At 38.6% G+C, this 25,912-nt stretch overlaps 1 protein-coding gene across 1 annotated transcript in view; it reads left to right on the top strand.

Annotated features, from left to right (window-relative positions):
* The window catches only part of LOC139939864 (vacuolar protein sorting-associated protein 8 homolog), a 38,972-nt gene extending 14,713 nt beyond the window's left edge, over nt 1-24,259 (top strand). Inside the window, exons 14-40 of the mRNA XM_071936016.1 lie at nt 244-318; nt 1,269-1,304; nt 1,544-1,634; nt 2,370-2,416; nt 2,550-2,639; nt 3,012-3,058; nt 3,776-3,998; nt 4,795-4,936; nt 5,522-5,564; nt 6,272-6,344; nt 6,969-7,123; nt 8,336-8,417; nt 9,629-9,721; nt 10,054-10,193; nt 11,103-11,187; nt 11,798-11,896; nt 13,141-13,311; nt 14,475-14,600; nt 15,674-15,833; nt 16,626-16,723; nt 17,604-17,685; nt 18,355-18,437; nt 19,070-19,150; nt 21,244-21,410; nt 21,663-21,903; nt 22,267-22,338; nt 22,615-24,259. Coding sequence (XP_071792117.1) covers nt 244-318; nt 1,269-1,304; nt 1,544-1,634; nt 2,370-2,416; nt 2,550-2,639; nt 3,012-3,058; nt 3,776-3,998; nt 4,795-4,936; nt 5,522-5,564; nt 6,272-6,344; nt 6,969-7,123; nt 8,336-8,417; nt 9,629-9,721; nt 10,054-10,193; nt 11,103-11,187; nt 11,798-11,896; nt 13,141-13,311; nt 14,475-14,600; nt 15,674-15,833; nt 16,626-16,723; nt 17,604-17,685; nt 18,355-18,437; nt 19,070-19,150; nt 21,244-21,410; nt 21,663-21,903; nt 22,267-22,338; nt 22,615-22,749 — 2,937 coding nt within the window. The 3' untranslated portion in view covers nt 22,750-24,259. The remainder of the gene's footprint in view (nt 1-243; nt 319-1,268; nt 1,305-1,543; nt 1,635-2,369; nt 2,417-2,549; nt 2,640-3,011; nt 3,059-3,775; nt 3,999-4,794; nt 4,937-5,521; nt 5,565-6,271; nt 6,345-6,968; nt 7,124-8,335; nt 8,418-9,628; nt 9,722-10,053; nt 10,194-11,102; nt 11,188-11,797; nt 11,897-13,140; nt 13,312-14,474; nt 14,601-15,673; nt 15,834-16,625; nt 16,724-17,603; nt 17,686-18,354; nt 18,438-19,069; nt 19,151-21,243; nt 21,411-21,662; nt 21,904-22,266; nt 22,339-22,614) is intronic.
* The last annotated feature ends 1,653 nt before the right edge of the window (nt 24,260-25,912 follow it).

The raw sequence follows: 25,912 nt of genomic DNA, 5'->3' as shown, positions 1-25,912 counted from the left end.
ACAATTCTCAATAACTACAAATGTGAAATACTTTACAAAGATGAGGATAATTATTCAAACAGTAAAAACACTTGGTAAGAACGTATGTGGGATTTGAACCGAGGACCTTTGCATTGCTAGCTATTGAAACATTTGTTGTATCATGTACACTAAACTAGTACACCAGACTTGAGTTCTTGTGTTCTGATCAGCACAGTGTGGGTTTGAGTCTTGACACATAGTTTTTGTTTTTATTTCTGACAGGCTCTTGCAGGTGAGCGTGCTTGCTATCAATCCATCTCATCCTACAAAGGACAACTTGTCATTCTTGGAACAAAGGTAATAGTAATAATAGTGGCTTCTTATATAGCACTCTAGCCGTCACTCAGTGGTGCTCAAGGCGCTTTAACATACAGTATTTTCCTACAAGGTTTCAATTCACATTTATTTCCACAAACACTTTTCCACAATTTACAGAACTACATTATAATGCACAAATATAAAAGACAGAAAAAGAATAGACTAGCGAGAAAGCACAAGGAGGCAAGGCCCAAAATAAGCCAAGTAGCTTGTAGCAGCTTGCCTTTACATAACAAGGTACATAAACAAAGGTACATGCTTAGGAAAATACAAAGACAAAACAAACAGGTAGACAGACGAACAAGCTACTTGAGAAAAGGGCAATGACAAAGTACGCAAAAACTTTAAGGAGAAGAGCTGTATAGAAACTTTTTTTTAAAAGGTTTCTCATCCTGAACATTTGTTTACCCAAAATGTTTGGAAATAATTTGGAAGGTTGCATTGTTCTTAAAATTGTCCAAGTTAAATTGGGGAAAATTAGCTTTTGCAAACTGCTTTCTAACCTAAAGGACCTATACTATGAATTCAAAAAATTGATGTGTCGACTCTAGCAGAATCTTTCTCGAAGGCTAAATGTGGTTAATTTATGACTTCGTAAAAGCACCAGGGCCCATTTTAAAAAGCATGTAAGCTCAGAAACTTGCTAAGCAATAGCATTGAAAAAACCTGCTTCGAAGAAAACGGTAAGGAACAAAAATTACGTAGAGATGACATAGTTGCCACTGATTCCCAACTCACAAATTTGCTAAGTAGTATTTTTTGCTTAATGGCTTTATGAAACTGTGCCTGGATCTATAAGGAGGAGCTCCATTCAGTAGCAGATTGTTTCCTCCTCCAGACCATTCAGTGTAACTGATTTTCTTAATCAACCCGCTTTGTTATAACTAAGTTCATATCATGGCTTCCTTTTGATTTGTTATCTCCCACAGTCTCTACATGTTATGACAACCAGAGCATGGAGTGAGGTAATAGAAATTATCAATTTATCAGAATACTTAAGATTTCTTTCCCCCATTTTAAAGTGGTCTTATATCTGGACCTAAATTTTCTCAAATTTAACTTTTGTGCAACAACATTGAAAAAAATGAAACGATTTCAAATGAACATTTCAACCTATCGATCTAAGATGAAAATCTTGATTTGTTAAATAAAAGTCTTGTCAACGAATATTTTTGAAATCTTGTCTTATATTTGTTTCGTAAAGAGGCTCGATATCTTGGAGAAGGAAGACAAGTACAAGGCTGCCCTGGCACTGGCGTTGTCCTTCTACAACGGCAAAGCAAAGGCAGTTGTGGGTGAGTGTTGAAATGGGAATGTTTGGTTTTGTTTGTCGTCCCTTCACCATCATTTTTTTTGTCACAATGATTTGTATGGAAGGGAAACAAGATGGCGGCATCGTGCTAAAGGTCTATTGATGCTGTGTATAAAGGTGGTACGCTTACACTCGTTTCAGACAGGCCTCTGACGTGCTGCACCAAATAGATTAGGAGTGACTCTAGGACGACCCAAATATGTTTTGTTTTTAGACAGGCAAACTTAAAGGCACACGTTGCCTTGGATCGGACAAGTTGGTCTATAAAAAGCGTTTGAATTCGTTTGTTATAAAATGCATATGGTTGGAAAGATGTTTTAAAAGTAGAATGCAATGATCCACACAAATTTGCTATGAAATTGCGTGGTTTTCCTTTTACTTTCGACTCCCATAAATGGGGTCTGTGTTAGTCGACGAGGTAAAAGGAAAACCGTGCAATTTTGAGACATGTTTGCGTGGATCATTGTATTCTACTTTTACAACATCTTTCTAACCATATGCATTTTATAACAAACGGTTGCAATCACTTTTCAAAGACCAACTCGACCGATCCAAGGCATTGGTTCCTTTAACCTAATGTTTACATTAGCTCGGCTTATGACAAAATCGACGTCTGAAACCAAGGCGCTCCAGAGTCGTTCAAAATAAATAATAATAATAATAAAAAGTATCCCATGTTTTTCCTGATTGTCTCTCGTTTGTCTGTCTGTCTGATCAGGTTTGTTTGGAAATACAGAGGACAGAGGTAAAACAGTGGGTGAAAAGGTAAGTTTAAATCAATGTGGTATAGAAAAATGTGTAACAGTTGTAATTGCACTTGTTTTGGGGGAAAATTTCTCTATAGTTGGTTAAAATTCATGAGGAAAATTTGATGACTAACTTTATTTTGGTGTTGCAGATTTTGGAGCTGCTGTTCACTTACGTCGATGTCTCCATGAAGCATGGGCCTGTCAGGGGGGCAATCCACTTGCTGGAAGAGCATTTTCAGGTAATCTAATCTAATCTAATCATTTGTTGTTAAAAAGTGAACCACATACAATTATCTCAGCACACTGTACAAAGTGACAATTAAAAGTTAATGTTAAAAAAATGAACAAGAAGAGTAAAAAACTTATAGTAAACAGCGACTACCAAGAACGAAGAACGAAACAACTGAGTTTTAACCAATGACTTAAAGGTGAAGCTATTCTTGTCATTGACCACTCGGGGGAAAAAAACAAATGTTTCAACTGATGATAGTGAAACTGCATATAGATGGATTACACATGACGTCATTGACCACCAACTTTGATGAAACATGCACGGCGCCTACTGTTTTATAAAACTTTTTACCTTTATTTCTTGTGTTTGTTTTCATCAGAAAGTTGTCCCAGTATGTGTGGATTACTGCCAAACGCTTGACAGAAGGTAAATAATAATAATAGGTTCCTATATAGCGCTCAACACACCTTAAAGGGGCATATCAAAATGCTCAGTATTTTTCCTGCATGGTATTTGGAGCTACGTTAGAGACATATTCCTTTAAAGCACCATGTAATAGTTTACAAAGTGCTGTGGTGCAATTTGCTGCCGATCAAACCAGGAACACCGGGGCAAACTCCCTTCTCTTTCTGATAAAGTGCACTGGGTTCTTTTTTTGTGTGTTACACAACACACGGGACCAACGGCTTAACGTCCCATCCGAAGGACGAAGCATCATGGTTAAGTGTCTTGCTTAAGGACACAGATGTCACGACTGGGACTCGAACCCAAACTCTGCTGATTAGAAACACCAGACCTCGAGCCCCGCGCCCTCGTTGGTTCTCTGCTATGCCAGAAGGGTTTTTCAGACCATCCTGTTTTCCTCCCTCGGATCTCTGGTTGTTTGCTCCGTGGTTATAGTGGGTCGATCTGGCTGGCTGCCAAAAGCGCCCTCGCATGCCTGCTTCGCAAACAAGTTCTAGCTGCGTCCTTTGCAATTCAACTCTTAGCTGCGAGTAAGGAAGATTAGCCTCCCAAATGATTGTTATTAATCCAATACACGCCATTGTAAAGGCATACCATTGAGCCACTATGGCAATTTTATTTCTCAGTTATTTGCTAATAATATTTATTTGTTTGAACACTTTCTCGCAAATTTTGCAGGGATATTTTGTTTGGTCCGATCTACGACCGTTTCCAGCAGGACAGCATAGCTAAAGGCGTCTTCCTGGAATGCTTAGAGCCTTACATCCTCAACGATATGCTGACGTCCATCACTCCAGGCGTCATGAAAGATTTTGTGGACCACTATAAGACCAAGGAGATGGTTCATAGTGTTGAAGCTTGTATTGTACACATGGATATTGCTAGCTTGGATATTCACCAGGTGAGAAAAGTGTGGTTCTATTTTTGTTTTGTTGAGGAGCAAGAAACCCTAGGTACTTCTTATTAGAGCTAAATTCTACTCAGAAAAAAGTAATAAACCCACAGTTTATTTGCCAGTGGATATTTTTCGCAGAACTCAGGAACCCAGTATATACAGTGCTTAATACACATTGGTTTGCGGGTAATCAAATTGTAGTCTTTATCTTCGATGCGAAATTAACATCTATTAAATTTTTGCGGTACCTGCAGCTAATATATAGGATACTAACTGCCTCTATAGCCACCAACTGTGCTTAGCACTTAGTTGGGAATCTTATGTTGTCAAATTCTATTGACCCATTTCACCTGACGTCATCATCAGAAAAATCTTGGTGGGCAATTTCACTGTGCGTTTTTATGTACAACTCTATGCTGTGCGCATTTTTAGGCGACGCAGCGTTTATACGCATAAACCTAACTTGCCCACCCACATGGTGAGCGTGGCACCAGTCGACGCGCGTGCAAGGGGTCAATAGGCGTTGAATCACCAGGCTTCTTAGACATCTGCTCTAGCAGTGCAATGGTCATACATGTAGGCTTGAATCTGACCCGAGTGATTTGCCTTGTAAAAGAAGCCACAGGTAAATCACTTTGGTGGGATTTGAACCAACAACCTTTGTATCTTGCTAGAGCAGATGTCTAACCACTAGTCAACCAACCCAGCCTGGTGGCTAGAGGCAGTTTGAATCCTATTTGTTCAGGGGTAAAGAATATAGTTTGTTTTTACTCTTACTTTGTTATTCTATTGTTGTATTTAGGTGGTGTCACTCTGCTGGGCCCATGGTTTGTATGACGCCATTATTTACGTGTACAATAAAGGGATGAACGATCACATCACTCCGTTAGAGGATCTACTTCAAGTCTTGGGGCAGGCTGTGACGTCAGGGAAACAACTGACTGGTGAGTCTTTGTACATGAGAAATAGCTGCCATCAATTACCAACTATGCTTAGCGCTTTGTTGGTTAAACTGTTGAATCACGAATTTTAAAGGGTTTTTGTCAGGGTAAGGGAAAGTCAAATAATGATAGTAATTCTCAGTTTTATATAGTACTTGTTCACACCTGATGGCATCTGAAAACGCTTTCTATTTTTTCTCTAAGACCCATTTTACATCTTTATTTATTTGTGTAACACCTTGTAACGGTACAAGGTGCTGTGGTGCAAACTTATCCCCTATCTGCCGAGCTACATGATTATCCAAAGTACAAACAACAATTGAAACACCCATCTAGGGATAAGCATTTAGATTTTATAAAGCAAAAAAAACATTTCACCATTGCTAAAACCTATTTGCCCCTTGATGGTTGTAAAGTATCGCAGCAGCATCATGATGTCATGCTATTTGCCATCCACGTTTTTTTGCGTCGGACATGACTTTTGCGTGCACTTTGGTTTAATCGATTAAGCTTGCAATATTTGTCAACAGTTATTAGGTTCAGTGAGTCATCAATGAATGTCTACATTTTTTTTCTTTTTTCTTTCAGACCAGCAGATCAAGCTTGGCAACAAACTGCTTGTGTATATAAGGTAAGGATTATGAAACCTCTGCAAATTCAATTTTTTTTCTTCATATTCTGACTTAGGAGCGAGCTTTAAAGCCATTGGACCCTTTCGGTTCAGAAAAAAAAAAAAAGTTCACAGATTTACAAATAATTTACAGGGTTTACAGAAGGTAATGGTGAAAGACTTCTCCTGAAATATTGTTCCATGAAATGCTGTACTTTTTGAGAAAACATTAAAACAATATAAATTCTCGATAGCGAGATTACGGATTTATTTTAAACACATGTCATAATACGGCGAAACGTGCGGAAACAAGAGTGGGTTTTCCCGTTATTTTCTCCCGACTCCGACGACCGATTGAGCCTAAATTTTCACAGGTTTGTTATTTTATATATAAGTTGTGATACACGAAGTGTGGGCCTTTGGACAGTACTGTTTACCGAAAGTGTCCAATTGCTTTAAAACATTGAAAGTTCTAGCTGCTTGTAGGAGACATACTTTAGCCCGAGCTACCAATAGCACGCAAATGCTGGTGTTTTTGGTCAGCAGAGTTTGGGTTCGAGTCCCGTTCGTGACACTAACGTACTTAATTGAGCAACCGTTATTAATGGGTCCTTTGGATGGGGCGTAGAGCCGTTGGTCCTGTGTGTTGTGTAATGCATGCTAAATAATCCAATTATGGTAAATAAATGAGTGTCTTTATGAAAAGTGTGTCTTATTTTATATTTCAGTTGCTGCTTAGCCGGGCGTGCCTATCCACTAGGTGACATTCCTTCAGATCTCATCAAATCCGTCAAAGAAGGGGTACGTTCCATCAAAACAGATTTTTATTTCCACTGAAATCTTCTATTTCAAATTTCATTTTATATAACACTCATAAAATAACTAAACATGTACTGTTTGTTTTTACAAACGCTAGGTGTTTTTGGTATAGACATGACTGAGGTGGCAGACCTGGTGTTTGAATGTTAAAAGAGAAAACAATTGTGTAAACATGTCTTTTTATGAAATATTGAAATACGTAAAGTGAATGGTGGCTTTTAAGATTTGCATATTTGAAATAAGAAACATTCAGAAACTTTAAAACTCATGGCGTCATTATTTTTTCAAAACTCATTTTAAGAAAAGATCTTTGATTACCCTAACCATATGTTCAATAAGCACTGTGAAAACTGTATATTTAGCACTTTTTAAGAGTTTCAAGAAAAAAAAAGGAACAAAACATCAGGCAAATTACCTAGGTGTGATTCAAACCCACAATTGCATTACGGACTGCCGAACACCTAATTAATGCTTTGAGACAGTCGCAGACAAAGTGCCATTGTCACAACACCAAGAGCTCTTGTCTGGCCTATAGGCGCCCACTTCTGCGAATTGACTGCATTGATAGCTTACCTCAGGAATAATTCAAACATTATCCTATCGCAGGTCTGGAAGTGTCTTACGTCCCTTCACACTAAGCAAGCCAATGAGGAGGAGCATGTCTATCCTTACCTCAGAACATTGCTTCATTTTGACACCAGGGAGTTTCTTAACGTTCTTGCTCTTGCCTTTGAAGAACCAGAGTTTGCCTCTCAGGGAAGGTGAGTAGAACATTCAAATCCGAGATTCATAAATACCCCAGACAGTTTCGCTATTCCTATCGGTTGAGAGTCTGTCACGTGGGGGTGATTAAACGGCTGATAAAGACAGCTTTAGCTGTTTAAGACCGACTGGCTTTGCATGTTTGGCGTGCAAGCTTATGTATGCCAATTTACTTCTGCGGAATGCAACTCATAGCTATTAGTACCTGCGCGTGATCTATTTTGTAAAGCGCGTAAACACATCCCAACGCGCTCAAAACATTTTTATAAAAAATTTAGAAAATTTACAAACTTTGAAATTTGCTAAATTTTGTTGTAAGGGGCCAATTTCAGAAAGCTGCTTCACAAAATCCTTAAAAATTTACACACTTTGAAAATTCGCTAAATTTTGTTGTCAGGGGCCACTTTCATAGAGCTAACTTAAGCAAAAAATTTGCTTAAGCACGAAACAGGCCTAGAAATCCGACGCGAATCGATTCGCGCGAAGATTCGCGCCCGGCAAGGACGCCGCTAATCTAAGTAGATTCGCGTGAAATTGCCAGCATTTAGAAGGGGAAAATCACTTTCTCAGCTTAACATTTGGGTCAACATGAATAAATTTGTACTTAGACCCACTATTTTTATTTTTTTAGTTCCGTTTATCCGACATAAAGTTAGTTTTTAAACCATTCACGTCGCTGTCGAGTCGAGTCGTCCTCTGATCCTTAACCCTAAACAGCCGTCATCGTTCGTTCGTCATTTGGGAGAATCTTGGATTCTCGCGAGATTCTTCAGCGAGAATCCATTTTGATTCTCGCGGAGTCACGCAAACTTCTAGGCCTGCTAAAGTAGCTCGCTTATTTTACACATGTTACTGGCCACAATTTCATGTCATATACATTGCTTGTGGCTGGTATTTAGCTGTTGTTTACTAAGCATAACAATTGAATGGAGTCTTAGCCAGTATCTGATTTTACTAAGCAAGGAACTTTTGTGCTCAAGCAAAACTTTGTGCTTAAGCAGCTCTATGAAATTGGGCCCAGATATTGTCTATAATTGTGAAATTGTCGGGTTCGTGGCCATGGGATACAGGCCCTCGCCCTTGGTCGTTTAGGAACTGGTTGCCTACTGTTTTATTCCGTTGTTCACTCAAGTCATTCTGTAACAAACTGAAACATCTCAGCACAATTTCATTAGCAATAAAGCAATACATTTTTTGTTTCTTTTGTACAGCTCGTACGCAGCAGGTCTTCAATCCAAGCAGCGTATTGTCGACATCTTACTACAAGTCATGGTGGAGAGCATCGGCTTCTCAGTAAGTGTCTCAACATCTTAAACTCCGTTCTCTTATATCACAACCAGCCTAAAATTCTCCACTGTCTATTTAGTCTACGTTGTATAAATCCCTAAGTCGGCAGGCAATAGAACGATCCATTAAGCTCCGCCCCATTGCGTACTGACCAATATCAACGCAACGAAGGTCCGACAAATAAGGTCCGCCATGCGTGCGCGTATGCTGGGCGCAGGCGGCAGAGTTGTGCAGAAAGGCATTGGAGAGGCTCACGTGTTCTTGATCACACGTGCGTCGTGGGCGGAGCCTAATGGATCGGTCTATTGGCTAAGAATAAGCCATTTGCGTGTTAGATTTGAGTATCGTCTAGTACATTGACGTGCTTGATCACAAGTGAACGATCAAATTTGAGTTCATTATAAACCACAAGGGAAACTGACTGGGTAAATTTGTAAATGATTTTTAGGGTTGAACAAAGAATTGACTAGAGTGGGATTCGAACCAACGACCTCCGGATTAACGTGTACAAATTTGAATTCCATAGACTGTAGAGATAGTTGCTATGTCACATGTTTTGGGGCAAGCTTTTCGTAAAAAAGAGACGGTGAACACCCATACACGATTCTGAATGGATGTGTATTGCACAATGATACCAGGGTTTGCTCATCTGGAGGTTGTTATACAAAAGCTTGCCATGAATCATGTGACATAGCAACTGTCTCTATAGTCTAAGGAATTTAAATGTAAGTTGCAGACTAAACTCGCGAATGGCTTTTTTACAAACATACGTACGCACAGCTGTGTTTATGGTGTCAACTGAGGACTTCTCTTTGTTCTCTCATTGTTTGGACATAGTTTTTTTTTCAGATGTCCCATTGGTTTTGTACATGAAACTGAATCAAGGACGCCCTCGGTGTTTTTTTTTCCGGGTCCCTTTTGTTAAAACTCGCTCCATGTCCTGTGGTTTGAATGCGTAGACATGCCCATGCTAGTGTGTGAACACCTGCAATCAGGCTCCTATTGGTTTCGTACACATTTTCCAACTGGGGACCTTTGCGCAACCTGGGACTTTTCCGCACTCGGGACCCTATTGTTCTCTTTTGTTATAGGTCCCTGGATAAAACCAAATGATAATATTGCATTGTTTCCTAGTGGAACTTTCTCTGCCAAAATTGACAGTTTCACCTGAAAAAGTTTGTTGTAAAAATACTTGTTTTCTTTGATTTCTGTTTCAGCCGTCTCAGGTTGGATGTCTGTTTACATTCTTAGCAAGACAGATGGCCAAGAATGATAACAACATAGTCGTCAATCGACTCCTCTTTGAACAGGTACATTAATTTATTTATTTTTGGGTGGCGCATTCGTTGGGCAACCGCCGGTTTTCCATTGATCCCAGCTTGGACGGAGACACAATCAAAACTTGTACACATAAAATTTACACAAACTTTGATTTTGTTTTCAACGAATGTTTTTTAAGTAAACCATTTCAATCAATCAAAAACTACTACTTTAGCTTTAAGTGAATCGTTATAAAATTCACTACCGCGGAGTGAGTTCTTAATTGGTCTCAATGTTTCAACTAGCCTGCTCTAGTGGTGTATATTTTTTTATTTAAAGGGAGGTCACTTTATGAAAAACAATTGATATTTTTACCATTAAGGTTGTTGAGTTTCTCTCCAATCCGGCTGACGAGACACGTCACGAGGAGAGAGAGCAAGCTTTGCTGCAACTCGTCAACGCTGGAGGACTTGAACAAGTTGATCAACAGAAGCTTCTTCGGCTGGCAGAGGGCGCTAAATTGTGAGTCTTGTTGAAGCTGTGTATTGATTCATGTCGTATCCGAATTTGTAGCTACAGTTACATTCGTACGACCGGGGTATTAATGTTTGAAGCACCATGAGCAATTGGCTTTCCCTGGCTTTCCCTGCCAGGGTTCTTGTGTTCTGTTTTGTCTCAAGTGTTTTGTGTTCCACCCCCACTGGAGGTGTTTCCTACACAATCCTTGTATCTGCCCCCGGCCAGGCTAGGTTTCTCAGTAATTTGCAATTTTTGTATGTGTTTTTTCATGTTTGCTGGCAAATAAAATGAAATGAAATGAAATGAGTACCATATAAGAAGCCAATATTATTATCATAACTATTTTCATTATAATGGTTGTACGGTCCCCAGGGAGTTGAACAAGTTAAAATAAACTCCTTGATGAGGCAGGCTACATCCTGTAGCCTTAGATCTCGCAAGCTTCTCACTGTTCTGAAAAGTGACGCATTCTGGAGCAGATCTACACTTACAGTCCTGTTTGATCTAAATGCTTCTCCAGTGCCTTTGGAACGGCCATAGCTAAATTATAAACCAATCACCACATGCTATCACTACTTGAGCAATACAGGTAGACCTGGGGCATGACTTGGACATATTAAGCAAATTGCAAGATATACCGCAATAGACCGTATTGAATATGACATCACCGTTCAAATATTTGCCCTACTAGATGGCGTCTGCGAACGTGTGCGTGTGTGTGCTTGCTTGTGTCGTAGAAATCAAACCGGGAATGCTGCGTGCTGCAGGTTTCTTTGATGTACGCGTTTAGACGCGCATACGGTTTGACCTACAAGATGGCGACTTTCATAGCTGCAGAGGGGTTATTCAATACCGTCTATTTACCGCAGATGTACACAGATTTCATGGTTTACATTTATTGTTTTGCTGCAGTTATCGTGTGAGCGAGCTTTTGTATGAGAAAAGACGTCAGTTTGATAGGATTCTACTCTGCTACCTCAGGGATCCAGCTAGGAAGGTGAGTACCAGGGAAACTCTCATTGTGTGCGTTTGATTAGCTTCCCTGGGTTGACCCCGGTCTGTTCCCGGTACATTAGAATAGCTTCGACGTTAGTCCAGGGGCTCACCCGGGTCAGCCCCAGTGCCCTGCTTGTGGAGTGGGTCAATTGGGGGCTTGCCCCAGGTGCATGACATCACCACGAGAGGGTGAGTGATCGTTCAATTAGCTCATGGCAGAGGGCTCACCCAAGTGAGCAACAGGGCCCAGTTTCATGGCTCTGCAATTTCCTCTAAGTCATCGGGATGTGGGTTCAAATCCCAGTCATGACACTTGTGTCCCTGAACAAGACAATTAACTATAATTGCTTCTCTCCACCCAGGGATAAATGGGTACCCGTGAGGGTAGAGATGGTTCTTGTGACTGATTTAGCTTGGTGCGTTAGGGGGGGCTGAGATGATTTCAAGAATGAAATAAATAGCCCATTGGCGGGGTAATAATGTTGGAGTGCCACGAGCAGCACTGAGTGATGGATTTGATCAATGTATAAGAAGTAATTTTTATTTGTATAATTATTATTATCATTCTTATTAATATAACTATTATAATAAGTTGATTGTGTTTATTGCAGCATGCTGTCTTTACCTACATCAACAATGTGATGATGGAGAGCTGTTATACAGACCCTGAGAAGGAGGCTGTGCAGAGTGAAGCCCTCGAAAACCTCCAGGTATTATTGGTCAACAAACCTATCACTATTCATAATCAACCGACCAATTACAGTTTCTGTAACTGATCACATAATGGCCAATCGTAACTGTTGCATAGTAATGAAGACGCCCTTTCTATCTATGTGTTGGTTTGATCACTGTTCTATATTTTGTGACACTTTTAAGGAAAAAAAACCAAAACCAAAGGAGTTAATTAAAAGCAATTCCCAACAGATTAGTTTTTAGCCGTTTCTTAAATGTTGATATGCTGGTGCGTGACCTAATGGGTGATGGTAAAGAGTTCCAGAGACGAGGGTCTGCTGCAGCAAAGGATCTATCCCCCCCCCCCCATGATCTGTTCGTTCTTAACTCTACCAGCTTCATGTCTGTCGATGAAGAGGCGGACTCTTTCAGGAACAGAATGTTGGACATGGCACGATAAATATTGCGGTGCTTAACCAGACAAAGACTTGTAGGTCAGCAAGAGAATCTTATAAACAATATGCCCATTGATGGGCAGCCAGTGAAGCAGCCTGTCGAGGCTCGTAAATAACACCAGAGATCGGTAACAAAAAACGCTGTAGTTTGACCTTTGACCTCCCTCGTTTCACATAGAGATACGCGACGACAGGCGGCAGTACTGCATGTACAGTTTGGGCATGGAAAGCTCATGTCACTGCACGTATCCATAATATCGTTGTGTTCAATGGAATCGCTGGATCGAGCCGCGAGGATCTGTCTTTATCCTTGCGGATAAAGACAGGGGTCCAGTCTACCAGTGAAGTTCTTTAAGTGATGGATGCTGACCAGCTTGCTTGTACAACAAACAAGACGGGCAGCTGAGCTTTGTGTCTTTTGCAGTGTATGGAGCAGATGGAAATCGGTACAGTAGTGCATATAATGTGCATCGTGTACAAATATTGTGAAATGCGCTTTATAAGAACTAGTTATTACTCGAATTAGGATTCGAACTGCCTCTAGCTGCCAGGCAACCTCGGTAGTCTAGTTGGTAAGACACTGCTCTGGAATTGCAAGGGTCGTGGGTTCGAATCCCACCCAGGTAACATGCCTGTGATATTTTTTCACAGGACTCAGTACTGAGTATACAGTGCTAACACACATCGGTGTATGGTTAAAAACCAAAATTAATATTCTTTATCCCCGATGCAAATTTATCGTCTATTATATAGTTATTACTATTTTTATTGTTATAAAATCTCCTATTTGTAAAGTCTGAAATGGTTGTCTGTGTTTGTCTACCCAGGATTTAGTAGCCATAGACAGCAAAGAGACAGCCCAGTTAGTCCTCAAGGTGTTTGCCAACTCACTGGATGAGGTTATAGACAAACTTCATGACCGGTTAAAGCTTCAGTATGAATTCCTGCAGGGTGTCTTTGATTATCGGGACGCAACAAGTACAGCTCTCGGACCAAAGGTAACCATTTTAAGTTGGTTTTTACCCTTACATCAATTTGTGATGACCATTATAAAAATAATATTAAAGGAACACGTTGCCTTGGATCGGTCGATTTGGTCTTTGAAAAGCGTTTGTAACCGTTTGTTATAAAATGCATAGGGGTGGAAAGAGGTTGTAAAAGTAGAATACAATGATCCACACAAACGTGCCTTGAAATTGCACGGTTTACCTTTTACCTCGGCGACAAACACAGTCGGCGATTTATGACTCCCATAAATGGCCAACCATGTTAGTTCGCAAAATAAAAAAAACATGCAATTTCAGGGCAAATTTGTGTGGATCATTGTATCCTACATTTTATAACAAAAAGTTACAAACGCTTTTTATAGACCAACTCATTTAAAGTTGTCTCCAGGTGCTTATTGTTGTTTTTCTCCTTCTGCGATTTTAATGCAAAAATGTCAAGTTGTGAGTTCAATTAATTTGATTTTGTATTTGTTTAGATGTTAATTGATTCCGGTTGTGAAGTCAAGGACTCTCACTAAAGCAAACTTAATCACTGTACTAGCCAAGAACCCCAATGGAGAGAAGACAAGGAAAGAAGTTTTAGTTTTAGATGCGGGAGGAAAACCCCAGAAAAGTATTCCAGGGAAAACCCACGCAGTCAGGCAGGGACTAAAAACCCAATTCACATATAGTGCCCCCGAGAGGATTCGAACTGGGGTCCCAGAGGTGCAAGGTGAGGCAAGACACCACCACGCCAACCTGTGTGATGTTAAAGCCATTATACACTTTCGGTAAACAGTATTGTCCAAGTCCCACACTTCGTGTATCACAACTAATATATAAAATAACAAACCTGTGAAAATTTAGGCTCAAGCGGTCATCAGAGTCGGGAGAAAATAACGGGAAAACACACTCTTGTTTTCGCCTTGTCATGACATGTGTTTAAAATAAATCCGTAACTCTCGCTATCGAGAATTGATATTGTTTTAATGTTTTCTCAAAAAGTAAAGCATTTCATGGAACAATATTTCAAGAGAAGTCTTTCACCATTACCTTCTGTAAACCCTGTAAATTATTTGTAAATCTTTTTTTCTTTTTCTGTACTATATGGCTTTAAGTTGGAATGTCTACAGAGTTAAAATAATGTTCCAATTGATGATTCTTTTGATCTCAAGGAGCAGTCACAGTCCGACCCCGCCATTCATGAGAAGTACATTGACCTGATGTGCCAGTTCAACCCTAGTGCCGTCCATCATTACATCAGGAACGTAGAGGGATATCGCCTGGAGGAGACTCTGCAGGTAGGTCAAGATTAGCCTCAACGTCCGAGTTCTCACTTTGAGTTTGAGTGCGCACGATTTTTCTTTTTCTTCCTTACAAGTGCTGCTTCATAAGTGAAGATTACATACAAACATTATGCAAAGTCAGCACAGTCAGCATATGGGACGCAGACGCGCTATATTTTCCGTATTTCCACGAGCGCGCGTGTGATAACATATTTATCTTCAAGCAAACTTGGCGCGTGACATAGAACACACAATACGCATGGTAGTGATATTAGCCGTGCAATATAGGTTTTTATCACCACTCCATTCTGCGAATCTGATTGGAGGATTAGCGCGTACTTGAAGATAATAAACATTATAATTCAACAAATATGTTATGGAAAACAATTTTTAAAAAGGTAAGTGTTCAGATACATGTAAGATTTAAAAATGTCAAATGTATTGGCAGATTGGATTGCTACTGACAGCCTGTTCCACAAACGAGGGGCATGTATTGAAAATGAATGATCATCATAATATTTAGTTTTGGCTACAGGCTGGTTTAAAGCCATTATACACTTTCGGAACAGAAAAAAATAAAAGTTCACAGATTTACAAATAACTTACAGGGTTTACAGACGGTAATGGTGAAAGACTTCTCTTGAAATATTATTCCATGAAATGCTTTACTTTTTGAGAAAACATTAAAACAATTATCAATTCTCGTCGTCGAGAACTTCAGATTTATTTTGAACACATGTCAATACACGGCGAAACGTGCGTAAACAAGGGTGGGGATTTCCGTTATTTTCTCGACCAATTGAGCCTAAATTTTCACAGGTTTGTTATTTTATATATAAGTTGTGATACACGAAGTGTGGGCCTTTGGACAATACTGCTTACCGAAAGTGTCTAATGGCTTTAGTTATACCGGACCAGAGGAAGATGAGCGAAGAGTACGAGTAGTAGATTTCTGCAATGACGCAGCTATCCGACTGTAGCCGTAGCTGTCAATTCAGACAGGACCTGAAATCACACAACCAGAGTGGGCAGTTCATTCTTTCATTTTGAAGTAATATGTTTTCGAAAACATTTCTTTGTTCTTTTAGATTGTGAGACGTCGCAAGATAGCAGATGCCACAGCTTACCTCCTCGAGATGGCTGGTGATATACAAGGAGCTTTCAGGATCATGCTGGAGAGCTTGTCCAGTAGTATACGCATCCTGTTGGATACAATGCAGTCAGACAAAACGGGCGATAACACTAAAGGTACATGTGAGGGCACTGTTCATTTAGCTTTCAGGATCATGCTAGAGGGGTTGTCCAGTAGTATACGCAGCCTATCCGATACAATACAGTCAGACAAAACAGCCGATAACACTAAATGTACTTGTGGGGGCGCTGTTCATTTAGCTTTTAGTTCTAAGAAGGAGAAAATAGAGCCAAAAAGACGAACTTTATTTGTAGTAGATCTGCGTCAACATTATAGAAATAGAAATGATATCTCATTTTAGGAAAAGAAATTGGCCCTTGTTGTTTATCTTTCCAGGTTTATATTTTCTCTTGAACTATGCTTTTGTGTGTGTGTATTGATGTATGCTTTTACCCGTTTATAATTTCTATTTTCTTAACTATGCTTTTGTGTGTGTGTATATTTGATGTATGCTTTTGCCCATTTATTGATAATATATATTTTCTTAACTATGCTATTTGTGTGTATTTGATGTATGCTTTTACCCGTTTATAATTTCTATATTCTTAACCATGATTTTTTGTGTTTATCTGTTTATTGATAATTGATATTTTCTTAACTATGCTTGTGTGTGTGTATTTGATGTGTTCTTTCCCTTGTTAATTGTAAATGTAAATTTTCTTATTATGCTTTGTGTATTTGATGTATGCTTTTATCCCTATTTATTGTTCATATTGTTTTCTATTTTCTTAACTTTTAAAAAGTTTAGATGGTGTCTACCTTTTGGTAGTTTATTATTTCAAATGAAGAAACCATTAATAATTTATTTAAAAAAACAGGAATTTAAAGAGCTTCTTTGTAACTTGCAGATCCGAGTGTTGCCATCTGTGGCATGCAAGCTGGTTTAATGGTCATTATTCAACTGTGTCAGCGAAATTCTGCTAAGCTAGATGAACCAGAGAGAGAGGTGGGTATACCAAAGTACCAGGGCACAGTTTCATAGAGCCTGTAAGCACAAAAACGTGCTAAGCACAGAATAGTATTGCTTAGCAGAAACAGGTTACCAGCCAAAATTACATTAAGTTTGCATCATTGTGGCCGGTGCCCCACTCAATTTTTGCTCAGCAAAGAAATTTGACAGGCTGTGTGGTTTCCATTAATGGATCTGATGATGGTGTATTGGATGAAGGTCAAGTCAGTTATGGTTATGGTTTTGGTTGTGGTTATGAAAAGCCAGGTTTGAATTGTTCTGTGTGCCTTAACTTGGTTTAACTTGGTTACAGGCTCTGTGGTTTCCATTACTGGATCTGATGATGACTTCATAGAAAGCTTCAAATCGGTTATGATTATGGTTATGAGCAACCAGGTTTTAATAGTTACTTGTGCTTCAACTTGGTTTAACTTGGTTACAGGCTCTGTGGTTTCAATTACTGGATCTGATGATGGTTTAATGGAGGAAACTCAAGTCCGTTATGGTTAAGGTTATGAAAAGCCAGGTTTTAGTAACTATGTGTGCTTTAACTTGGTTTACCTTGATGACAGGCTCTGTGACTTCTGTTATTGGATCTGATGATGGCTTAAAAGAGGAAAGACAAGTCGGTTATGTTATGGTTAGGCTTAGGGTTATGGTTGGGTTTATGGTTATGGTTATGATGATGGTGTTAAGGAAAGCCATGTTTTGTAATAGTTGTGTGTGCCTTAACTTGGTTACAGGCTCTTTGGTTTCTGTTACTGGATCTGATGATGGTTTAATGTCAAGTCGGTTATGGTTATGGTTATGGTTGTGGTGGTGAACAACCAGGTTTGAATTGTTCTATGTGCCTTAACTTGCTTTAACTTGGTTACAGGCTCTGTGGTTTCCGTTACTGGATCTGATGATGGCTTCACAGAGGAAACTCAAATCATCTCTCAGAGAGGACCATTTTGAGGGTATGTCATCTCAATATGAATAATAGTAAAAACACAAGTAGTTAATTAACTTTAAACATTTCGAATTAGTGTTGCCATTATATCTTGTTTATTTGTGATTGGGAAAGAATAGAACTGTCTCAATATTTTGGATTATATTTAATTAAAACAGTTACTTGGATAGTGTTTGAACATTTAAAATGTGTCTGTCATAAAAAGGTTTGTCTTAAAACCTTTTTTGTTTTGCTACATTTTTGCTTGCTATAATAATTTTCAATCCTTATCTCTTTTTAAAAGTGGTTTAACGTTGCTTTCGCTTTTATGCCCTTGTATTGCATACGTGTATGTGTAATTTTGTATGCAAATTTTGTATGCGTGTTTTGTTGTTTGTTTATTTATATTTTTATAAATTTTCATATTTCAATTTATTGTTGTTCTCTTTAGGACCAGCTGGAGAGCTTTGTTTCTTTTAGGCAATCACACAGGCTCCAACTGTTTATTTTTCCTTCCTCTGTATTGAAACTGCTTATTGCTGTATTTTTAAATGTTTTTACCTAATTAATGTCCATCATTGTACTTTTTATCTACCCGAGAAAATAAATAAATACAAATATAAAAATATAAATACATTGTCTTTTTACAATTTACTGAAAGTATTTTAAAGTCTTTTGTACATTGATTTGGTTACAGCGTTCAAGGACCTGACGAGACACGTGTTAAATAGTATGATGGGATATATTGCACTGCCGGCCGTCTTACAGAAAATCATGCAGGTAAACGCAGCAACTTTGATGACGTTCTTTCTTTTATTTGAATAAGACTGTCCAGTTCAGTACCATGGTCTTTTCATTCGGTGTGTTTAAAGGGTATGGGTACTTTTTTGTACGACAGAAAACACAAACTTCCACAAATTTACATTCAACTTACATGGTTTACAGCTAATAAAAGTACAAAAATTCCGTTAAAATATAACTTGCTTAGGTGCTTTTTTTTTTATGGAAAAATGTTTGTGCTTGTACAACGGATTAACAAGACACTCCTGAATACATTGCACTGTGAATTGCACTTTTTTTTTCTCAAAAACTTGCCAATTAATGAAGCTGAAACTTCTACAGGTTAAATTATATTACAAACATCTTCATTCACAGTGAGTAGGGATTCATGTCATGGCCATTTACTTGATCTACAAAAGGTATCAAAACCGTTTAGTGTTCACTCCATTTATGTTGATTCCAATGCCATCAAAATAAAAAGTAAAACTTAATAAAATGAGGATTACTTTTTTGAGTGTGTTTACCTTCATATGGATTACAGAGTAAAATACTCAACCATTTTCAGATACTAAACATGTTTCGGCAGTTATTAAGACAGGAATGGGAAAAGTGTTTTGCTTTTGTCTCCTAAGGACCCGACTTACAGCACGGGGAAATTTGGTGAGATCAAGGAACTGATACTTGGGATGCTGGACACCTACAACTACGAGAAGGTAGGTTTACTCCTGTTTCAAGAAAAGCTTTACTGAGACCCCAATAATAGTTTGATCGAAAAAATTACCCCATGGGAATGCCTGGTACTGAGATAGCTTAGAATTTCTTGTAGCTACATATAAGAGATTTTTTGGGGGCCAGTGCGTAAAGCACTCACCTCTCAGCACTGTGGCCCTGGTGCAATACCCGTCAAAGTCCTTCTCTTCTATGTGAAAATGGTTTTTCTCCAGGCCCTCTGATTTTCCCCCGTCAGGAAAATCAAACACTTTAGATCACTTTGGCTGTGCTCTGTGGTCATATGTGGGTAGATATGGGAGACTGCCAGAGGCACCCTTTAATGCCTTGAGCCTGAACACATAGCCGCGTTCTTCGTATTTCAGCTTCCTAGCTTTCTAGTAAAGGATGACTAGTCTTCCAATTTGTTCTTATTATATTGCCTTCATTGCTTGGAGGATGTTGAAATGGAAATTCCTTCTATTTGTCTTTTCCCAATGTTTTCTGTATTATGAAAGAAATTGTACGATACATTGGTCAAAGTTTCACAGATTTTAGTATCTTATCTGAAAAGAACAAATATATTTTCTTTACGAGTTCTGAGGATAAAACATTATGAATTGTGTTGCTAAGTACATATTCTCTGCTTTTAAGTTACAAAAAAACCAAGTGTAATTTAATATTTGTTTATGCTAATCTCTCCTTCTTTGTTTTTTGTAAGCTTAAAATTGTTTTAACCCTTCCTTAGGGTATAAAACCATTATGAATTGTGCTGCCAAGTACATATTATTTTCTGCTTTTCAGAAAAGGAAGCCGCCAACCATATTTTAATGTTTGGTCATGCTAAACTCTCCTTCTTTGTTATGCTTGAAGGCAGTGGACACTACTGGTAATTACTCAAAATAATTATCAATAAAACCGTACTTGGTAACAAGTAATGGGGAGAGGTTGATAGTATAAAACATTGTGAGAAGCGGCTCCCTCTGAAGTGACGTAGTTTACGGGAAAGAAGTAATTTTCCACGAATTTGATTTTGAGACCTCAGAAATAGATTTTGAGGTCCCGAAATCAAGCATCTGAAAGCACACAACTTCGTGTGACAAGGGTGTTTTTTTCTTTCATATTAACTCCGACGACCAATCGAGCTCAAATTTTCACAGGTTTGTTATTTTATGCATATGTTGAGATACACCAAGTGAAAAGACTGGTCTTTGACAATTACCAATAGTGTCCAGTGTCTTTAAATATTTTGTTATTGTTGTAACCCATCCCCAAGGTATGGGGTCTGTTCCGTTATTTAAAATACAATTAATACTATACAAAGTTATTTTGGTTCTTCTTGCAGGAGCTGACAACATACATAAAAGTACAGCAAACATTATTGTAATAGTATTGTATCACCTTCCCTTACAAAGATTTGCATTTTTCTTATAGATTGCAGAGTTCTATATCCCAAAGCTCTGTGTATTCTTAATGACAGAATTTTAATTTTATGACTGCATTCTGATTTTTATTCATAACGTGCTGATTTTAATATTTTGTACTTCACCTGTAGGCCTATATAATATTGAAAGGTTTGCGGTAACACCATGTATTGACTATCTCCAAATGAGTTGGGGTGGTTCTGAAAAGAACTGTTGGTTTCAACTCGACGTTTCGATCAGTTAGCTCTGACTCATCACCAAGCTAATCCGCCTCCCAGTACTTCAGCAGCATGCAGCATCAGAGTCCAGCCTTCTCCAGAAGACGATCAGAGCATACTGATCGAACAATCGAGTTGAAACTAAACGGTTCTTTTCAGAACCACCCCAACTCATTTAGAGAAAGTCACTATATGGTGTTACCGCAAACCTTTCCATACGATAATTCCACCATGCAAGGTTTCAAATCCTACTTAGGCCTATGGTATTACTTTTCATAAATATTTGTAGTTTTCTATACATTTTTGTATATACATGTACATGTGATAGTTATTTTTAGTGTTTGTATTTAAGTAAAAACATGTTTTTAGACACGCAAAACCAAATGCATTTCATTGATTATTTTTTTAAATGCGACAATAAAACATTAATAATAATAACATCTTTCCTTTATGCAGACGTTACTAAGGACCACCAACAATCTCCTGGACCATGACCTTTATTGGTCGCTGAATAACTTGACTCAAGCAGTCAGTCGTGGGTTGATTCCTCGTAAGGAATCGTGCTTCATCTGTCATCGTAACTTCGCTAAGATTGGAGAGGATGAAGCAGTCGTCGTCTTCAGGTACCAAATTATATATTTATATTTTTACCTATTTGAATTATTATTTTTACTTGTAAATGTACTTTTCGGCCTGTTCGGCCGCCACTGCAGTATACTTATAAACAAACCAGATTACGATTTCTGTTGGTAAAATACAACTTTTGGGATTAAATAATACATTTTTTTAACACCAGGTCTGTAATAATAATATTTTTGCTTGACATTGACTGTTCTGAATGTCCCCTAAAGTAAAAACTTCCTCTGTCTTTACAGCTGCGGCCACACCTACCACACCCAGTGCCTGCATACCTCAGGTTGCTCCTCCATGATAGAAGGGAAACAACACTGGACATGCTACCAGTGTTACAGCACCAGGCGGACGGGCAAAGGCAGGCTACTCAACGTAAGGAAATCAGAACACTTTGCCAGCGTGGCTGGGGAGAAAGGAATGGCGGAGAGGGGATCGGTTAAGAAGAGCGGAGCTGCCGTGGCAGGAGCCAGTGGGAAAAATGAGGTTACTTCCTTTGAAATGTTCATACTACAGACTGAGAGGCTCTTTTACCTGAAACAATTTTTAACAAGAGACCCACATCAAAATCACATCAATGTTAAAAAATAGCAAATTCAAGTCGTGTGAAAGCTATCCTTCTTAAATAATAATCAAGGACCCTTGTTATTTTTAAAAGACTTCCACACTTACCAAAAAATAATAACAATGTTATAAGATCACCTTTCTTTAATACATGTATTTTACAGAAATTGAATCAGACACGTAAAACTCAATATGGTTGGGACTAACTTAGTCTCGGAAGCTTAAACACACCCTAGACTTGTACAGTCTGTTGTACTAAACTTGACTTTATTTTTGTATTGACAGAGTGTACAGATGGACCCAGAGCAACTAGCAGCGTTGGAGTTACTCAAGAAGAGACTAGAAGGCCCGTCTAGGGTAAGACTCCATATTTTGTGGATCTTATTTTTGACCTTTTAATTATTTAGTTTTTGTGGTTAAAAATGTAATTTTTTATTGTTGTTAAGCGCCTGGGAGCATTTTTAATGGATTTGGCGCTATATAAATGTTAATTATTATTATTATTATTATTATAATTATTATTATTATTATTATTATTATAACTGTCGTAGCTGGTTTTGATCCAAGTTAGATTTATGATTGGTTGAACCCAAGAGTTTCCATCTCAACACTATGGTATCTATTTTCCTTCAGCTCGCGGTGTTGTGTGAGGTCACTAGAGCGTATCGTGATCAGCCATCGTCAGCCAGTGGCTACGTCCGAGCAGACAGCATGCTCCTATCAGATAGCTTCAAACTCCGACTAGCCCCGCCTCCTTCAGAAGATTGACGGGTCAGGGGTCATAATGGATCGTCCGAGCAGACAGCATGCTCCTATCAGATAGCTTCAAACTCCGGCTAGCCCTGCCTCCTTCAGAAGATTGACAGGTCAGGGGTCATAATGGATTGTCCAAGCAGACAGCATGCTCCTATCAGATAGCTTCAGACTCCGGCTAGCCCTGCCTTCTTCAGAAGATTGACAGGTCAGGGGTCATATGGACTCAGACAGCAGCATTTTACATTATCACTTGTAGTTAGCAGAATATTTGTCAATGTTTTGCCCAAGACATGTAAAGCTCCTCAAACATGGAATTTCGTGCCTCACTCAGTTTTCTTGATTTCCCTGAATTCCTTGCCAAGTAATAAGCTTAAATTGTCTCAATTTCTACATACCATAAATTGTCCAAAAAATGTATATATTACTTCATACAAACACATGTATTCTTTATTTACCCATTATTACAAATGTACATAACTTAAGAATATTTAGTACATGATGAAGTATGACCTAGGACTGATTAAGTTTTGTAATTTACATGAATTTCTATGTAATTTGAGGGCATCTGTGTTACTTTTCTACAGCTCAGTTAATTTTTTTCTCTTTCATCTGCCATCTTGTATCATTTTAATAATGTTAATTTTTTATGTGCAATTTATTTTTGTAAAGACTGTTAAATTGTTAGTCAATGACCTTAGATTCAAATACTTGGCAACACTAAGCACAGTTTCTATATCTGAACTGCTGCTAATGTAAGAAAGGCACTCTCATTTGCTGCTGGTCTTGTGAGCAGGCAACGATTCAAATCATTGTGAACGCCTGCAACCGTGGACCTCCTACTGTCCCTCTTTTGTTTATACTCTAACTATTTTGCAAAGGTTCCAATTGGTTTTGTAAGCGTTTTACAACTGTGCACCTTTCAAGTTCAAATCATTGTGAACGCCTGCAACCGTGGACCTCCTACTGTCCCTCTTTTGTTTATACTCTAACTATTTTGCAACAGTTCCAATTGGTTTTGTACACGTTTTACAACTGTGCACCTTTCAAGTTCAAATCATTGTGAACGCCTGCAACCGTGGACCTCCTACTGTCCCTCTTTTGTTTATACTCTAACTATTTTGCAACAGTTCCAATTGGTTTTGTACACGTTTTACAACTGTGCACCTTTCAAGTTCAAATCATTGTGAACGCCTGCAACCGTGGACCTCCTACTGTCCCTCTTTTGTTTATACTCTAACTATTTTGCAAAGGTTTTGCCCAGCGGTGGTATGCGCGTGAATCATGTTATGGTTTTCGTGTGACGTCAGAGGTCACATCGTCAATACCTACTCACACCCACACACATGTCATTAAATCAGTGCACTTAGATGCATCTAATACATGTATTTGTATAATGGTTGCATTGACTTGAGAATCATCGTGGAATATTTGGTCAGATTTGTTGATTATTGTTTGCATTTCGATCTTTCATTGAACGGTTGTGTTCAATTTCTTTGCTGTAAAGTTCTTTGTTCAGTTTATAGTCTGTGTAATAAAAGGTAATTATTTGAAACAAAAAAATTGTTTTTGAAACTGATGGTTGATGTTTTTAATTGTTGAGTGTACATTGAAAACCTTGCAAGTGTAAGGTTCGCCCCGGTGTTCCTGGTTGTGGCTGCTGTATGCGCCGTAGCACCTTGTAAACCATTATAAGGTGCTAAATAAATGGGTCTCAAAATTCATCACTGCAATAACCTATTACTCTAAAAGTTTGTATATACTCAGCGCCTTGAGTACCTTGTTTGGTAGATACGTGCGCTATATAAGACTTCGATATTATTATTATTATTATTATTATTATTATACCATGTTGTGGTTTTGCGCACAGAACTGGTGAGCGAGACACCGTAAATGCTTCTTGTTACCCAGGAGTAAATGAGATTGTTGACAAGAATGATTGCCAACATGTGTGCCCATTTGGCTGCCGGTGCTGCATTCTCATAATGAGTTAATAATAAATAGTTATTAATAATAATTTGGGGGGCTAAAATCATCCTTACTCGCAGCTGAGACCTGAATTGCGAAGGACGCAGCTACAACGTGTTGGAGAAGCAGGCATGCAAGGGCGCCTTTGGCTGTTGGCCGCATCAACCCATTATGACCATGGAGCACAGCCAAAGATTGAAAGTGTTTGATTTTTCCTGAGGGAGGAAAACCATATGGTCTGGGAAAACCATTGTGGCACAACCGAGAACCAACGCACAACTCAACTCACATATGGCCCTGGCCGGGAATCGAACCAGGGTCACCTTTGTGAGAGGCGAGAGGGGATGGTTTAGGAATGCTTAGAGCCTGACGGACAGGGGTGATATTGTAAGATGCTCAAGTTAAGACAAGTTACTCGTCTTAACTTAAGACTAGCCATACGTTTTAATATCTCATGGGACTAGTCCTAAAGGACTGGTCCTGACTCTGTGAGATTTACCCCTAATATAATTAAAATATAGTTGTAAATGTCTTTTCTGATGAACACCTTTTTAAAGTATTGTAACTTAAACTTATGTTTTTATAGTAGTGCTTTTTCATACCTTTTTGAATTTTGCGGTTTGTGGTTTTAATTATTGGCTGATCCATTTTTGTGGTTTATATTTTTAGAAATCTTTTATGCTCTATAGTTATTTTTGCCACTTGTTTGGAACTATTTTAATTTGTACAGCGCCTTGGGGTCCCATCATGGATGTAAGGTGCTTTATAAGCATTATTTATCATTATTATTATTATGCTCTGAGAGGCCCATTGTCTGGGAAAAAAAGTGCATAATATGCAATATTAATCTTAAAATGTTGGGACAAAATTAAGTTCCACTAGAACCCAGATACCCAAAACCCTTCAATATGTGCAAAAGTGACACAATCTACTCCCAGCTGTATGCAACATTTCTGAATCTTATATTCAGTATCCAGTTGTTTGGCAAAGTAGTCATTCTCATGACATACTCTGCAAAATTGCATGCTTGTGTAATCATCAAAGGCATAATCCCATCACACCCATCATCTCAAATTACACGAAACATCAAAATGAATGAGCAGCAAGGCTTGCCCCTTGTAATTTTGGCTCAAATGACATGAAACATCAAAATGAATGAGCGGCAAGGCTTACCCCTTTTAATTTTAGCTCAAATGACATGAAACATCAA

Source organism: Asterias amurensis, chromosome 7 (assembly GCF_032118995.1).
Source record: "Asterias amurensis chromosome 7, ASM3211899v1".
Taxonomy (NCBI): domain Eukaryota; kingdom Metazoa; phylum Echinodermata; class Asteroidea; order Forcipulatida; family Asteriidae; genus Asterias; species Asterias amurensis.
The sequence above is the reverse complement of the archived record's forward strand: the minus strand, read 5'-3'. Positions and strand labels throughout refer to the sequence as shown.